This window comes from Oryzias latipes, chromosome 22, assembly GCF_002234675.1.
Source record: "Oryzias latipes chromosome 22, ASM223467v1".
Classification (NCBI taxonomy): Eukaryota; Metazoa; Chordata; class Actinopteri; order Beloniformes; family Adrianichthyidae; genus Oryzias; species Oryzias latipes.
In genome coordinates, this window is record NC_019880.2 from 13,511,910 (window position 1) to 13,528,964 (window position 17,055).

At 37.8% G+C, this 17,055-nt stretch overlaps 1 protein-coding gene across 4 annotated transcripts; it reads right to left on the reverse strand.

Moving 5' to 3' along the window:
• Positions 1-561: 561 nt before the first annotated feature.
• On the reverse strand, positions 562-13,777 carry rps6kl1 (ribosomal protein S6 kinase like 1). 4 transcript variants are annotated; one of them, XM_023951561.1, is made up of 13 exons: positions 13,670-13,777; positions 13,371-13,471; positions 12,955-13,071; positions 12,636-12,855; positions 12,301-12,425; positions 6,822-6,914; positions 6,601-6,648; positions 3,760-3,892; positions 1,583-3,013; positions 1,415-1,504; positions 1,161-1,243; positions 986-1,081; positions 562-904 (listed from the first exon to the last, which is right to left on the reverse strand). In XM_023951561.1, the coding sequence occupies exons 4-13, from the start codon at positions 12,769-12,771 to the stop codon at positions 794-796; spliced, it is 2,346 nt and encodes a 781-aa protein (XP_023807329.1). In that variant the 5' UTR covers positions 12,772-12,855; positions 12,955-13,071; positions 13,371-13,471; positions 13,670-13,777; the 3' UTR covers positions 562-793. The 4 variants fall into 4 exon arrangements, with proteins under 4 accessions (XP_023807329.1, XP_023807327.1, XP_023807328.1 ...); XM_023951559.1 differs by having other exon boundaries at positions 12,636-12,804; positions 13,670-13,776; XM_023951560.1 differs by having other exon boundaries at positions 12,636-12,804; positions 12,902-13,071; positions 13,670-13,776.
• Between the last annotated feature and the right edge of the window lie 3,278 nt (positions 13,778-17,055).

The following is a 17,055-nucleotide window of genomic DNA, read 5'->3' on the forward strand; positions in this document are numbered from 1 at the left end:
TTGGCTTATACTTGAAAACAAAATGGTTTTTGTTATATAGCTTAAAATATATTCAGACATGAAGAAGTTAAGTATGTTTATGACTTATGTATCTTACTCCTATTACCTTTATATCTTTAGTACTCAGCAAAAACTTTTCTACTTTTAAAGTGTGAATATAAGGCAAAAAATGGAACAAAACGGCTCATGACTGATTTATGGATTCTTTTTGATGGTAGAAAAAAGTCTTGACTCCCCATATTCAATCTTGATAAGACTAAGCATAAAATTTAAGTTTTTGACGGGAATATGTTATGATTCTGTTTTATATGTGATTCATAAAGACTGAAGACTTGGTGTATTCATTCCCTAACAGAATGACTGTTAGGACAACCATCATCCAGAATTGACGGATGTTCCTCTAGATAAGTCCAAACTTTAAAACAAATATCCGTTAGTATGAGCTGTCATTAAAAAATGTTTAACTTTAGGTTTTTGTTGATATCAAATAAATGAATCCCCTTATTGTCTATCATAGGCTTTTGTATAATAACTGAGGGAAATGAGCAGAAATGACACGTGTGGTATGTAGAATTTCATTGATCAAAACTGCATGTTAGGAATCGGTACATTTTAAAAATTAAGTAGATTGTCCTCTTTCCAGACTGTGTGTCCGCACTTCTGTCCAACCTTTGTTCGGTTCTTCATCATGGGAAGCACAGAAAGTTTCTGCGTCCTTTCTGTCCACCTCCAGCAGAACCACTAAAGTCCGGGTTGGCACAACTTTTTCAGATATGCAAAAGTAGTGATCTTGTTAGCAGGTCAAAGCTTTCCAAGATACGCCGCTGAAGAAGGGGTGACACTTGATGTCGCTCACTCCTCCCCCTCCTGAACCCAAGCGGTAGCCAGCATCAAACTGAAGCAGCTGTGGAATAAAAGAAATTACTTCATTTATTGCTGTTTTTTTTTTTTTTTTTAAGAAGGGTGTTTAGGCCTGAAACGTAACCTCAGTAAGGAGAGATGCAGCTGCAGCACTAAGGTGGTTGGGAATGAGGAGCTGGGTGTGGGAGTGGATTCCTGCCGGATGGAGCTGCCAGAGTGGCTGCAAAAAATGTGACAGTAGTTTGAATTTGATTTAAAAAAAAATCAACCCTACCTTTATATTAGGTCTATTAACGCACCATTCCTGTGAGGAGCTCAAAAAGCAAAGCACCAAGACTCCACCAATCACAAGCCTCTGTAACTCTGGACACTCCCCCGATTTCTGTCAACACACAATGATCTTAGCTGTAAGCACATCTGATACTTTTTTTCATTTCAGTGCACGTCCCAATGATAGAATCTTAAGTAAATCTATCAGGCCACCTGCATACTGCCACTAGGTGGCAGATTAGACTAAAATATAGATGCAGGTGTCAGTCAAAGACATTAGTACCTGGAGCGCAGTACATCTGTTCCATTGCTTTGGAGTTAATCTCAGGCTGAACTTCACTCCACTGGCTGAAAAACGTCAAACATACTTTTCCTGGGAAAAACAGTCAAAGAGAGTTGACCTTAAAGTGTTCGGAGATTGTTTTTTTTTTACTTCTCTTCAGGAACTCACCATTGCTGGTCAGCAGAATGTTTCTCGGGTTGAGATCCCTACACAGGATGCCTTGCTCATGCAGACTTTCAAGGGCCAAAAGTATCTGTGCTCCCCACACTCTTACATCTGCTTCTGGAAGCCCCCAGCAGGTGTGCATGGCCTTGTCTTCAGGCCTGGAAGGCCTGCTAGAGAACGGCAGCAGGTGGCACCAGCCGTCCACCTCAATGATTTGGTCTTCTTCTTTCCCCTCTGGATTCACAGAAACGTCTCCATCCCCTTCCTTGCTCTGGGGCAGGACTCCAAGAGGATCAGGGGAGAACCAGCCAACACGACATCTGTGTTTTGAGGCTGCTGTTTTCTCTGCAGAGAATGCCAACTCACAGACCATTGCTGCATTCTTTTGTCCTCCATTAGGATGTGTTTCACTTTTACATTTAACATCTGAGAAGCCCCCCAAGGTGATCCCCAAAACAGACTTCATTTTTTCTGCAGTGGTGAGGTGAAGAGGACCAGAAAAAGACTGAAATCTTTCTGCAGTGTTTTTTGAGTCAGAAAATATGGCTCTGTCAGTACTCTTTAAAACTACCATACCGTTCTTTTCCTCTGCTGTGGGACTAATGCTGTGTGGCTTTGAGTCTGGAACTACTTCTAAAGAGTTGCCTCCTAAAAAAGACCCCTGGTCAGAACCATTAGTGTCCCACGATGCCTTCCCATATGACTGATGATGAAGAGGAAGATGCAAGATGGCAGGAGAGGAGCTCAAACCCTTATTGTCAGTGTTTGTTGACCCTGCTTTCAGAAATGTGTTCAGATGTTTTTGAGGAGAAGTTTGTCCCAGTGTTCTTGACAGTTCACTGTCGCTGACTGCATAGGGGTTTATGTTCTCACAGCTGAGTGTCGGGTCGGCAGCTTTCCAAGCTGCTTCAAAGTCCGAGCTGCACTCTACCAGCCCCATCCCTGTTGTCTTTTTATGGATTTCTGACATGACATCAAGAGCTTGACTGACTCGAGTGCAGGAGAGAGGAAGAGCAGGCTTTTCCTGAGTTTCACTGGAGTGCAAACACAAACTAGGAGCTGGTGGGTGGATATGGGTGTTGACCTGTGAGCTTGTTGGGCCAGACAGCAGAGTTAGCCGATCCAGCTTGTTATAAAACGATGCTGCAGATCGGGTGTTCTGCAGGCAACCCGTCTCCTCGATGTAGGAGTGAGTCCCACAGCTTTCCAGCCGCCGCTGGGTCTCATCCCAAGAGGTCGGAAAGTCCGCATCTGTGCTGTCATCAATTGATTTCTGCATTGGTGCTTGGGTGCCGTGCTGGTAGTCTGTGCTGATTGTGCATGAGGTGTGGCTGGTCTTCAGCTTGACGTTGTGCTGGCCGGAGGTGAGGCATTCTGGATGCTCCTTGGCCTTATCTGTGTTCAATTTGTGCAGCTTGGAAAAGAGCCGTCCACCTGAAAATTACAAACAAACTGACATATTCTTCATATTTTTCTCTGCATCCCTTAGTACTGGGGTCTGCAACCCTTAAAGCTAAAAGAACTGTTTGGTTCTGCTCCTTACTGACTAAAACCTATCAAGAGTCGTAAAGTCACTATTTACAAGAATACACTTTATCTATTTACTAATTTGTAGTTATAATCCCTTCACTCATAAGTTCAATTACAATTACTAAATCACAAAATGTTACTTTTTACTCTAATAACAACTTTACCTTCTTTTACTTTAGACAGCAGCAATTTAAGATCTTTTTAAAAAAAACTAAATCCTGTGTGAAATAAATTCCACCTGCTGCTTCAGATTTATTTAAATTAAAAAGGCAAGAAAACTTAGTCAAACAGGGAATGTTCTGTCATTATGACTTGGATGGCCCTTCATCCGTTTTCTCATTTTACCTTAAGAGGATAAATATGTCAACATTGGTAGAATCCAATTATTTTTATTTATACATGTAAATGCAATCATATACTTTAAAACCTAAATGACAACTAGGCACGGTTGTGCAGCGTAGATTAGAATAGGTTTTTAACTTAACTAACTAACCTAATATTTATTCAAATTGTTTGCCTTTTTCTTTAAAGCCAAAAAGCAACGATGGTGGGATGAAAGAGCAGTACCCTCAAGTTGCAGACCCATCTTAGTGGAACTAATGCTAAAATCTCTCCTAACAAAATGCTGCACATATATGTAAATATGTCACCTTTGATGTGATCTAGATGCAGGTACACTGCATCCTCACTGACATAATATCGCAGCAGCTTGACCATGTATGGCACGCCTTGAGGAATGATGGTTGGTTGATCTCTGCTCTCCCAGCTTGATTTCACCAAACTCTGCAGGAACACAACGCTGTTTTAGAACAGCTTCTGTGCAATTTTTTAAAAAGCAGTGCACCATTTGGGAAAAAAATGAAGAACTGTTGATCTATGAGCATTTTGAGGAAATCTAGCCTAGATGCTACTCCAACTGAAATTTGAGATAAGGCTTCCAATCTCTGAAAGAGTTAGAGAAATTATTGCTGTGGGATATTTAGAGAGGCTCTCATACTAACCTATATGGAGGCTACGGAGCAACATTACGCCCCCTGCACTTCAATGGACAGGTGCTTCCCATGGATTTTGCATAAGATGTCAAATTTTTATTTAGTAGTATTTTTTTGCAAAAATCCTCCTCGCCAAAAATAAATTGTATGATACTGGAATCTCTTTTTCTCCTTAGGAATGGTGCCACATTTGTGAGGAACATGTAATGCAGCACAGCTGAGCGTGCTAAGTTGCGACCATAAAAATATTCCAAACCTTTTCTGCAACTGGCAAACAGCTTCTTCTGCTTTAAATCTTTGTGTGATGGATTGATCATAGTTTAAATTAGATATATCAGCAATTTTCTAAACATTCATTTAACAAACATGCGCTTCAATAGAAACACTTTTTTGTGACATTTGTCCAGTTCGCATGAGGCTATTCCTCACAAACTGCTTTTGACTGGAAAAATCCTGAACAAAAAGCAGCCACTGCCACACCAGAGGAGAAGCCGTCACCAGGCCGAGGCTTCACCAACAGCTAACAGCCTCAGGCTTCACCAGGACCCACCAGGTCTAGCCTTTACTAGCAACCACCAGGCTCAGACTTCACCAGCAGATATAAAGTGCCACCCAAAGGGTCAAAGGTAGAAGAACAGATGGAAGAAGACTATGTGTCCATGACTCGGGTTAATGAGTTGTTACACCAACAAAAACAACTATTCACTGCATTGTTACATCAACAAGATAGCTTCAAAGGTTTTGTCAAAGTGTTAATGGACTCAACAAATGCCAGATTAGATATGTTAACAAGAGAAATGCAGGAAATAAAAACAAGCCTGGAGTATACTCAGAAAGATGTGGATGAAATTAAAAACAAAACTTTGAAACTTTAAAACAAACTTTTTTTTAGAGTGAACAGATCAACATCACTGGCTCTAATGGAACTAACTGTCATAGAAGAGAATGGGCCCGTTTTATTTAATCTTTACATTAATGATACTGTCAAAACATCCCATGAAAGGAAATTTATAATATTTGCTGATGATACAATCCTTTTATTTTCTGACAAAAACATCCAGGAACTCCCGACCAAAGCAACCAGAGGAATATATAACCTGAAGGATTGGTTTGCCAGAAATAAGTTATCACTGAATATGGATAAAACTAATAGGATGTTTTTTGGCAACAATAATATAAAAGAGCAAATTCAGATAAAAATAGCAGGAGTGACATTAGAAACAGTGAATCATTTCAAATTCCCAGGGGGGGACTGTAGATGACAAGTTTCCTGGAAACATAATATTAGTTCTGCACCAACAAAAATATCAAAAAGCAATTCAATAATGGCCAAAGTGAAAAAACATTGTAAACCAAAAGTGTGCGCCACATACTGTATAATTCTCTTGCGTTACTATACTTGCCGATTTCGAAATTTGAGGAAGTACATACAAAACCTCTTTAAAACTGTTGTGCATTTTACAAAAAAGAGCAGTGAGAACTATTCATGATGTAAGTTATCGACATCACACTAATCCGTTATTTCTAAAATCAAAGATTTGAAAACTTTTTGAACACAGAATACTACAACTGATTTAAAAAGCAAGACATAATGTACTTCCAGTACATTTACAATCAATGTTTTATGACAGATTGGGGGGGTTTTAGTTTGAGGAAAGAAAATTATTTTAGAGTACTTGAGGCACACACAAATGAGAAGAGCTTTTGTATAACAATATATGGAATTTAGTTAACAGTCTAAATGATGTGCTACGATTGAGCAACAGTGTATATCATTTTAAGCAAATACATAAGATAGTAGTTTTCAGTAAATATAGTTATGAAGAAGATTGATCAATCTAATTTAGTTATTCAGATTGTTGTCTGTGTTACATGAATGAGTTACTGTGTTGTGTATATTGTTTATTCTTGGTGAGGATGACGGGCGGGTGTTGAGGTTCCAGTGGAAAGAATTATGAACAGCGGAAGTACCGGTATACGAATGGTAAATCTGGTATGTCTGTAAACATATTTGTGTGTAGATCTTTGTTTGTGTATGATTATGTGGCCAGATATTGATGACAACGAAAGATAAGTAATGCCAGTATTGATGTAGATTTTACTGTATAAACTTAAGGTATATTGTTTGGGGTAATTTAAAAAGTTCTAACTTCTTCCCACTCAATTTCGAACTATATATTGATGTCATTATTTTAATTTATCACCAATTCAACATTTTCCTTTGTTGTTTCCTTTTGTTGGTTTTATTGTTTTCGATGTATTGTTCGAAAATAAATATACATACAAACAAACAAATGGAAAAAAGACACACATTTACAACAGCTTAGAACCTTAGGAACAACAGCTTAGAACGTTTAATTTCAAAGTCCTTTTCGTCCCCAAGAGAGGTGGGATTTGAAGACTAATGGAATTACTCAGATAGAACACACACAAAAACACACCTGCTTTTGTTAAAGTGCAATCTTCATCTTTTTTTTTTTTGATCCGATGCATTCTTACCTTCACAACAAACGTCTCTTTGTTGACCATACTTTGTACAATCAGGACCTTTTGAATAGAAAACAACATTGTAACCACAGAAAGCAGGTAAATCATTACAGTCTGTCTCTCTCGTGAATAACTTTTAACACTGAGAAAGCAGGCAATCATTCACTGACCTATTTTTTGTGAGTCATTTAAACAAGATATAAAGTACGGAATTTAGGAAAAAAGGGAACTACCTTATCGTTGACTCCCACCACTTTACACATCTCCAGATCCTCCACAGGTGAACTCAGGTGTCTGATTGGACGGAATCTCAAACTACTGTAACCCTGTTGAGACACACAGAGGGTCATAGTCAAAGCAGTCAAGGCTTAAAATATTGAACAAAATTGTAAGTTTTCCACAACTTCAAAGTTCTGGCAGAGAATTTGTACCATTTGCAGACTTAGCGAAGTTACTCATTCATTTAAATACATATCACCAGAGTAGGAGGTAAAAAAGCAATCAGCTTTTATTAAAAAAGTTAATTTTTAATAGGCGAGAGGTGGATTGTGGGAGACTTACCGGTATGTTAGCATATCCAGAATGTGGTGTGTGTTTTTTTCAGCTTAGATAAATATAAAATAAATATTCTAAATGAGGTCATGGATTGAAATAATCATAATGTTTTCCTTGTCCAAATGAAGTTCAAAAACATTAAAAATATAAAACTGAAAAGAGAAAAAAAGGATACCCATCTAGTTATGGATAACTGTGTGTCTATTGAGGTCATATATTACAGTAACATGTCGCTCAAAATCCCATATTCTTTTCCGTTTCAGTTTAGTTTAGTTTATTTCAAACACAAATGAAAAATTAAAATAATACAGTGGTTTAAGAAAGACCTAAAACAATACAGTGTGCTTGACAAGGAGTGGGTTGACGAAACAATCTTGTCTGCTCCCACCCCTTTTTACAAAACCTGATGATGTGCGTATTCAATACGCGTATTTTACAGATAGCTACAAAACATTCACGGTACAATTCTGCATGGCAACTGTGCAAAAGTGACATTTTTTGTTTTATTAATCATTTCTGGCCTTATAAAGTTCTATTAGTGACTTCTTGTAGGTTTTTTGAATATATAAAAACTTTTGGTTTGTTTTAAACCTTCATCAATCCATTCCATAAATCCACACCACAATTTGATAGACACATTTTCGTTTTTGTTGTTCAAATGCACTGCTTTTTGAAATTCAGTTTTTTTCTTAGATTGCAACTCCCGTCTCTGTCTTTGAACATTTTCTGTAAGTTTATTGGAAGTAAGTTGTATCTGGCTTTGTACATGACGAGAGCCGTTTTAAGTTTCACTAGGTCCCATATTTTCAATAAACTCGACTTTAAAAATAGAGCGTTTGTATGTGACCCATAGTCCACTCCATGAACAATTCGGACAGCTTTTTTTGTAAGATATATAAACACTGTAGGTTTGTTTTATAAGTATTTCCCCAAACTTCTACACTGTACTGTATATACGGTAGTATTATGGATGAATATATTATTAAATGTGCTTTGTGAGTGAGAGTATGGTGTGTTTTTCCCCAACACTCCTATTTTGCAATTTTAGCTCTGACCTGCTTTATTTGTGGTTTCCAGCTTATTTTGTCGTCCATAATTACTCCAAGGAACTTGATTTCAGACACTTTTTCCAGGACACGATTATCAATGGCAAGTTTTAGGTAACGCTTTCTTTTACAGTAAAGTACTTACAGTGTACTTAAGTGGTATTTACATGGTACTTATAGTGTAACTACTGGGTACTTTCAGGGTACTTACATGGTACTTTTTTATGGAATTTACTGGGTACTTACAGTGTGTTTACATGGTACTTTCTATGGGACTTTACTGGGTACTTACATGGTACTTTTTGTGTCTACTCTGTACTTACATGGTACTTACTGTGTATTTATATGGTACTATTTGGTTCATACCTATGTGGTACATACTGGGTATTTATAATATTCTTACTGGGTATTTACATGTTGTGCAAAGGTGTCTTTTATGGTACTTACCACATGTAAGAACAAGGTAAGTACAAATAAAGTACCTTGACCTTTAGGTCTGCACTCGCTGCACGTTTCATGGTATTTACCATGAATTTACCACAGAAACTACCCCTTAAGTACAGTGAAACTGTAACTGTAAAAGAAAGTCAGCCCTATTTCCACTCAACTACATGGTACTTTCATTACTAAATACTGGGTATGTTCACTTGAATAGTACTTGGTACTTACCCCTTAAGTACACTGAAACTGTAACTGTAAAAGAAAGTCAGACCTATTTCTACTCTATTACATGGTACTTTCAGTAGTAAATGCTGGGTATGTACACGTATTACCATCCCGTACAGTGTACATACACACTTGGTCTTCTGTCCTCACCACATGAGACAATGCTAACCTGTTGGTAAGGGTAAAGTAACTACATTGTAAAAACATATTCTGGCCTGATTACTTCTTGTAACATGAGGCAAGTTTAAAGAGAAACAAGACAGCAGTGAAAACAACAATCTTTAATATGATACATGTCTGCAGCATACAAAGTGTCATCACAATGAAATATGTTTTAAGTACAAAACAGTACAAAGGAGAATTCCAAAAAACACATTATTGGCCTGAGGGTCCTGCTTTTTGTCCATCAAAATTCTTTCAGCAGAGTTTGGTAACGGTGCAGGACTTCTTCAGGGTTTGTAACTGCAAGAAAATTCACAATATGAGCTCAAGTGAACATAAAAAACATAACGACTTTGATAAAATACAAAATAAATTGTACTTATTTAATCATTTCTGTAATGAGTTTGATAAATTTCTGTGAATTCTTTATAGCTTTGACTGTAATGCTTGAAATTAATCAATTATCCTCATTTATGAACATGACAATAAATTATTCACAACTTTATATTTTAGTTACATAAACAAGAACAACAAAAAAGAAATCAAAGAAAAAAAATCAAAATTGCCATAAAAAAATCAAATTTGTTTAGACAAAGAATGACAAAAGCAATGTTTTAATTGGCAATTGCTGTGTGTATTTATTCTTTATAAATATTATTCGCACCTACAATTTGCATTAGCATGAAAAACATTGCAGTGTAAAAGAAAAGGAAAAAATAAATAAATAGGCAATTTCAAATTCAACACAGTTATTCACAAAAATATGTTTTAATTTTCAAACATTTACATTCACTGTTGGGTGGTATTGTTGTCTCTATCATATTTGAAAATAAATAAATAAATAAAAATAAAATAAAAACGGCGAAAGAAAAGAAAATGGGGAAACGGCATTTAAACTTCATTAATGTAAATAATATGTCCACTTGGTGGATTTAGCTTACTTTAGCTTACTCTCCTGTGGCTTCACGGATTCGTCTGGGATGTCTTCTTCACCACAGCTGATCTAAAGCGGTAAAAAGACGGAAGTACGTCATCATTATTTTAAATAAACGCCTTTCTTTGATTTTCCCAGAAAGACGTGCGCTCAGTCAAACGACCACAGAACAACAGACTTTATCATTTAGGCTACGTGCTTGTTTTACAGTTGCCTCTCTCCTGGTAAGTAACAAAAATGTTTGTAGATTTTCATTAGAAACTTTGAAAATGTATACATGAAATAACTGAAATTATTGCAGCAAGGTAGACAGGCTCTTAAGTCACGTTTCAAACACAGAGATAGCGGCTTGAAATCACGAGGTTAGCTTCTTTATAAAGTTTGATCAGTTTAAATATTTACATGTAATTTATCCAATATTTAAAAAAAAAAAAACCACTGGTTTACCTGCCAGATGAAGAGAAATTCAAACTGTTGCGCGCGCCTCGAGGTTCTCCGGATTAATCTGCACGTTCACTTTGGGGGTAGTTGTGCTGCATTCAAGTGCGCTGGGAATTTGCAACTTTACTTCCCCTGCCATACTTAACAAAAACACACACTCGGGGTGTTTTTAGTATTAAAACTAATTATTTAGCCTTGTTGTTTTACATATTTTCCTGACATTATATAATATATATTTTAAAAAGTTCATTTTTAGAACAATATTTAAAAAAAGTTAAGTTTTGAATAATTTATTATCATGTTTTTAAATGAGGATAGTACTTGATTAATTTCAAGCATTACAGTCAAAGCGATAAAAAAATTCATAGAGATTTATCAAACTCATTACAGAAATGATTAAATAAGTAAAATTTATTTTGTATTTCATCAAAGTCGTTATGCTTTTTATGTTCACTTGAGCTCATATTGTGAATTTTCTTGCAGTTACAAACCCTGAAGAAGTCCTGCACCTTTACCAAACTGGACAAAAAGCAGGACCCTCAGGCCAATAATGTGTTTTTTAGAATTCTCCTTTGTACTGTTTTGTACTTAAAACCTATTTCATTGTGATGACACTTTGTATGCTGCAGACATGTATCATATTAAAGATTGTTGTTTTCACTGCTGTCTTGTTTCTCTTTAAACTTGCCTCATGTTACAAGAAGTAATCAGGCCAGAATATGTTTTTACAATGTAGTTACTTTACCCTTACCAACAGGTTAGCATTGTCTCATGTGGTGAGGTCAGAAGACCAAGTGTGTTCATGTACACTGTACGGGAAGGTAATAAGTGGCATTTACTACTGAAAGTACCATGTAATAGAGTGGAAATAGGTCTGACTTTCTTTTACAGTACAGTTTCATTGTACTTAAGGGGTAAGTACCAAGTACTATTCAAGTGAACATACCCGGTATTTAGTAATGAAAGTACCATGTAGTTGAGTGGAAATAGGGCTGACTTTCTTTTACAGTTACAGTTTCAGTGTACTTAAGGGGTAAGTACCAAGTACTATTCAAGTGAACATACCCAGTATTTAGCAATGAAAGTACCATGTAGTTGAGTGGAAATAGGGCTGACTTTCTTTTACAGTTACAGTTTCACTGTACTTAAGGGGTAGTTTCTGTGGTAAATTCATGGTAAATACCATGAAACGTGCAGCGAGTGCAGACCTAAAGGTCAAGGTACTTTATTTGTACTTACCTTGTTCTTACATGTGGTAAGTACCATAAAAGACACCTTTGCACAACATGTAAATACCCAGTAAGAATATTATAAATACCCAGTATGTACCACATAGGTATGAACCAAATAGTACCATATAAATACACAGTAAGTACAATGTAAGTACAGAGTAGACACAAAAAGTACCATGTAAGTACCCAGTAAAGTACCATGTAAACACACTGTAAGTACCCAGTAAATTCCATAAAAAGTACCATGTAAGTACCCTGAAAGTACCCAGTAGTTACACTATAAGTACCATGTAAATACCACTTAAGTACACTGTAAGTACTGTACTGTAAAAGAAAGCGTTACCAAGTTTTATTTCTACATCTGCTGGAATGTGGCGATTTCCAAAAATCATGAATTTAGTTTTGTTAACACTGAGTGACAGTTTATTTTTGCTTGAACTAAACTTAGCTTCCATGCTCAGAGCTGTCAGTAAGAATGTGCAGTTGTTCAAACATTCATGATGGTTTAAAAAAAAAACGTTTTTTTTATCAAGGACGCAAAGATGTCCTTTATTGTGGCTTTGGTATTAGCTACACATGATTTTATCTATGAATTTAAGAGCTATCTAGTCAAGTTCAACATGTTGACTTTGTTTCCAATGATAATGTAAATGATAGGATTGGATTGAAGTCTCACCCCTAAATGGCAGCTTCCTTTTCCGAGATTATCCTGTAGATGTGTGATAAAGATTTCCTCCGCTCTCTTCAGATATTGGGTTGTTTTCCTTTTCACAGCCTCCCTCCGCTCCTTGTTTGGGTCCACTGTTCAACACAGACACATTTCTTTACAGCACCAATAAAAACAGTCGGTGTGACAGAAGCGTAAACCATTAAGTAGTGGGAAGTGCAGCAGCTGACCACGTGGAAAACTCTGTCATCAGCATTTACTGTTCGACTTCCTGTTTTTATTACTCATCCTCATCATGAGTCTTTTTCCTCATCACTGATTCACGGCCAGATTTACTCACTTACATTGAACTCCGTTTAGCAGCAGGTCCACTCCATTCTTGTAGTAGCTGAAAGCTGCCTCGTAGTCCTCATTGACCTCACTGTCCAGTGCCATGCGGATCTGCTTTGCCGCCTCCACCAAGTAATCTCTCTTTGCCATCGCTCCCTTCTTCTCAGATCTGTCCAGACAGGCCTGTTCGTGGCACAAACTTCTGTTATGAAGTTGGACGTCCTCCAGACACAGCTGTGTTATGTAGATTTCCAAATTGGAAACAGAAACTGAATCTTACACTTCTGTTTCCTATTGCCTCTTAAAGGTTTTTCTTTTCGATTCATTGTTCACCTTTGCTCTTGAGCCTTATTTACTGCAGGATGCATCTCTGTTGTCGCCGTGCTCTGTGGGCGACTGGCTCCCCACTCTGAATGCAGGCAAAGGGTCTTTGGAGCAAAGCATGATATTCTGGAAACAAAGAGTTAACCCTGAGATCAGAACAGGAAGTGAGTACAAGCGTGCAGCTTCCATCTCAGATGAATGGAAAGAAATGAAAAGATGATTCTATTTGAGGCATTTGTCATAATGTCCTGGGGTAATTACTTTATTTATACATAAAATTTGATAAAATGTGGAATACAAGCCTGGAGAAACTTAGTCTAAAAAAGTATGCTTCGTTGCAAAAAAAAAGGTGTACTTGCACTTAGATACAACATTTTAAGCTGGCTGCCACAGGGAAAAAATGAGGGATTTTGAAAAATCCTTACCAGCATGCTTCAGATTCCATGTCAAGCCCATCAGTGCAGATTGTGACTAACGAGTCACAAGAAAATCTTAAACCCCTTAATTTTCCACCACTTCAGCCATACTAAAAACAAAAAAAAACACATATAAGCTATACAACCTCAGTGACAGTGAGGAATGTAGCCCCATCTGAGGAGTCTGAAGCTACTCCATTGCCGTTCCTCATCTTAGCATGTGTTTTCAGAGAAAGTGTCACTTTAACCAGAGAATGGATCAAAGTCAAAGAGAAACCATGCAGAGACAGAGAATGCACACACTGTACCTGATGTCAGGCAGCCATCCACCACAGCAGCATCAGCATCAGCAGCGGCCTGCGTCCTCAGCAGCTAGAGTACACTCATCCCACAAGCAAGAGAGGAAGAGAGAGCTCTGCGAGGCTCCTGATTGGCTGAGCGTGATGTCACTTCAGGGTTCAATTTCACAGAAGGCAGCCTCTCCCCCACTCTAGCCTCGCAGATGCTGGAAGATTTAAAGGGACAGGGCCGTTTTGTTCGCTGAGCGCGACAGACATTTCAGTTCTGCTCATTTTTAAAGACTGAGAGCTTGTTTTTAGAGTTCAGCTTAAATATCAGAGAAAAGTCACTTTTGCTGTTTGATCTCTGCCATTCACTGTGACTGAAAGAATTAGTGATCTTAATCTGCTGAGTCTTGGTGTAATGTACCAGATGGAGCCGGCTCCAACTGCAGCACAAAGGAGAGTGTCTCCCCCCACTCCAAACACACACCCAGGGGGAAGGCCGGGTTCCAGAAAGGGGGAGAAATACTCCATTAGGACTCTAACTCTGACATATGATCCCATCAAATTAATCCAGAATGTTCAAAGGGAATTGTTCTATTTTCTTTAAGTCCAATTATTTGGTGACTTTTTTAGAAGAAAACAAAACATTTAATTAAAGACCCACTCCAATGAAAAGTGAGTTTTTGGTGTTATTAACATGTTTTTGTAGCATTGTTCTCATGATGGTGAATATTTATGAAAAAAAAAATCAAAATTAAAACTTCTTTTCTGAATATGTCTTTATTCAAACTGTGGTGAATCGGGAGCAGATAAAAAATGCAGTTGGAAAAAGCCCGTAGGAGTGATGTAGGCACTTCAGTCGGCAAGCCACAAGCTCCCCGTTTTGCTCCAATCTGATGCATTTACTTAGACAAATAAATCCAAGTACGTCTTATTTTTTTTGTCTAAATTGGAATCTGGCTCAAAACTATTCGGCTGGATAGTTCCGATATTGCTCGACATTTTTGTTGCACTGGTAATGTTGGGTTAGGGGTGTGACGGGCAGTAAGCTAGCGGGAGAGCGGGTAAACAGATGGATGATGGGAAATGAGAACAGGCTTACTCAATGCCAACAGTTAAGCTGGGGCGAATTTCTCATAGTTTATTTCTGTCATCTTCAGAACTTCAATAATCATCCAAAGATGAAGTACTATGACTAATTATACACCGTTATCTTCTAACCAAATGCAAGACCAGAACACCAGCACACAATGAGTCTAAAAAATTAATCTTTTATAATCTTAAGTCACAAACTTGATTTTCCACTAAATGCTTTTCTTTTTTATTTTTAGTTTTGTGGGACTTATTACAAGCAAGGAAGAGTAAAGCAACAAAAATTACATTGACACTAAAATACAAAACTGTGGAAAAGAACAAAGAAAAACCAATTATATTGAAATAGTCCACAAGTTTTCAAAACTCCAACAACTTTTCTTACCTAATCCTTTCTCCCTTGGATTTTTTTCACCCATTTTGGCATCTTATTTTCACTGTTTGTATAACTTTCAAAATACAGCGCAGAGGATAATTAGATTGTTGAAATAGTTTTAACCCTTGTGCTATCCTGGGCACTTTAACATTGGGAGTTGGGTCATCTAGACCCAGTAGACAGTGCTCTGAACCTTTTTTTCTGCAATGATTTGTGATCTTCAGTGGTGTCCATGGATTTCATGAAATCTTTCCACCTTTATCCACCTCTGTCGTGGTAGGAATAACACGTCAAAGTAAGGTTGGGGTCATCTAAGATAGCACAAGGGTTAAAGAAGCGAGCATTATCCAAAAAATAATAATTAGCAAGCATCTTTTGTTCCCCTAAAACATCCACATGACTTTTAAATACCTGTTTCAAACATTCTTTTCTGTAATACGGTTTCCGTTTTTACCAAGTTTTACAGTAGAAATCATCATAGTCGTTGTTTGGCATGTTAAGCTTCTAGTCTAAGGTAACCAATGACATCCGCCTGAACACTGATGATGGAAAAGTCTCTGTCTTAATCCTGCTAGACCTGAGCGCTGCCTTTGATACTGTTGATCATGGGATCCTTTTGCACAGACTCCAAGACTGGGTTGGCATCTCTGGATCTGCCCTAAGTTGGCTCAAGTCTTATCTAGAAGACAGGAAATATTTTGTTGAAATTGGGAGTTGTGTCTCAGACTACATGGGCTTGAATTGTGGTGTGCCCCAGGGATCGATCCTGGGACCCCTTCTGTTCAACCTCTACATGCTGCCACTAGGGCAGTTAATACGCAGTAATAACATATCTTATCACAACTATGCAGATGATACTCAGATCTATGTGTCACTGACAACAGGTGAATATGGGCCGGTGGATTCTCTCAACCACTGCCTCCAACAGATCAGTGCGTGGATGCAGAACAACTTTCTCCAGCTAAACTCAGACAAGACCGAAGTTATTGTTTTTGGCCCACAGAAACAAAGAGAAATTGTCAGCAGCTACCTTCATTCTCTGTCTCTCAAACCCTCAAATCAAGTCAGAAATCTAGGGGTAATCATGGACTCTGACCTGAACTTTAACAGCCATATCAAGTCAGTAACATCAGCGGCATTTTACCACCTGAAAAACATTGCCAAAATCAAAAACATAATCTCAAAGCGAGACCTGGAGATACTTATCCATGCATTTGTCTCCAGTAGGTTAGACTACTGTAACGGCCTGCTCACCGGCCTGTCCAAACGAGCTGTAAAACAGCTTCAGTACATCCAGAATGCTGCTGCTCGAGTCCTGACCAAAACCAGGAAGTATGATCACATTAGTCCTGTGCTCAGGTCTTTGCACTGGCTCCCTGTACCTCAAAGAATAGACTTCAAAGCAGCTCTGCTTGTGTACAAGTCTCTCCATGGCCACGCACCAAAGTACATCTCTGACATGTTAGTGCCATATGAACCATCTCGTACTCTGAGGACCTCAGGGGCCGGCCTCCTGTTGATTCCCAGAGTCAGAACTAAACAAGGGGAATCAGCGTTTCAATATTCTGCAGCTAAAATCTGGAACAGCCTCCCTGAAGTCGTAAGACAGGCCTCTTCTATGTTCATGTTCAAATCTAGACTTAAAACATTTCTGTTTAGCCGTGTATATGACTGAAAGGTCCTATCTGCACCTTTCTTTCCTTCCTTTCTTTTTAAATCTTTTTTTTTCTTCCTTTTCTTTTAAAGTAAATTTTATGTTGATTATTTCTATGATGTATTGTGATTTTAATGCATTTTTCTGTTTTGTGAAGCACCTTGAATTACTTTGTGTACGAATTGTGCTATACAAATAAACTTGCCTTGCCTTGCCTAGTCTGATGGACTAAAGTCCATGTTGCCAAATATCTCCTGAAACGCCCTTTTTTCTTTGTTCTTGGTGTCA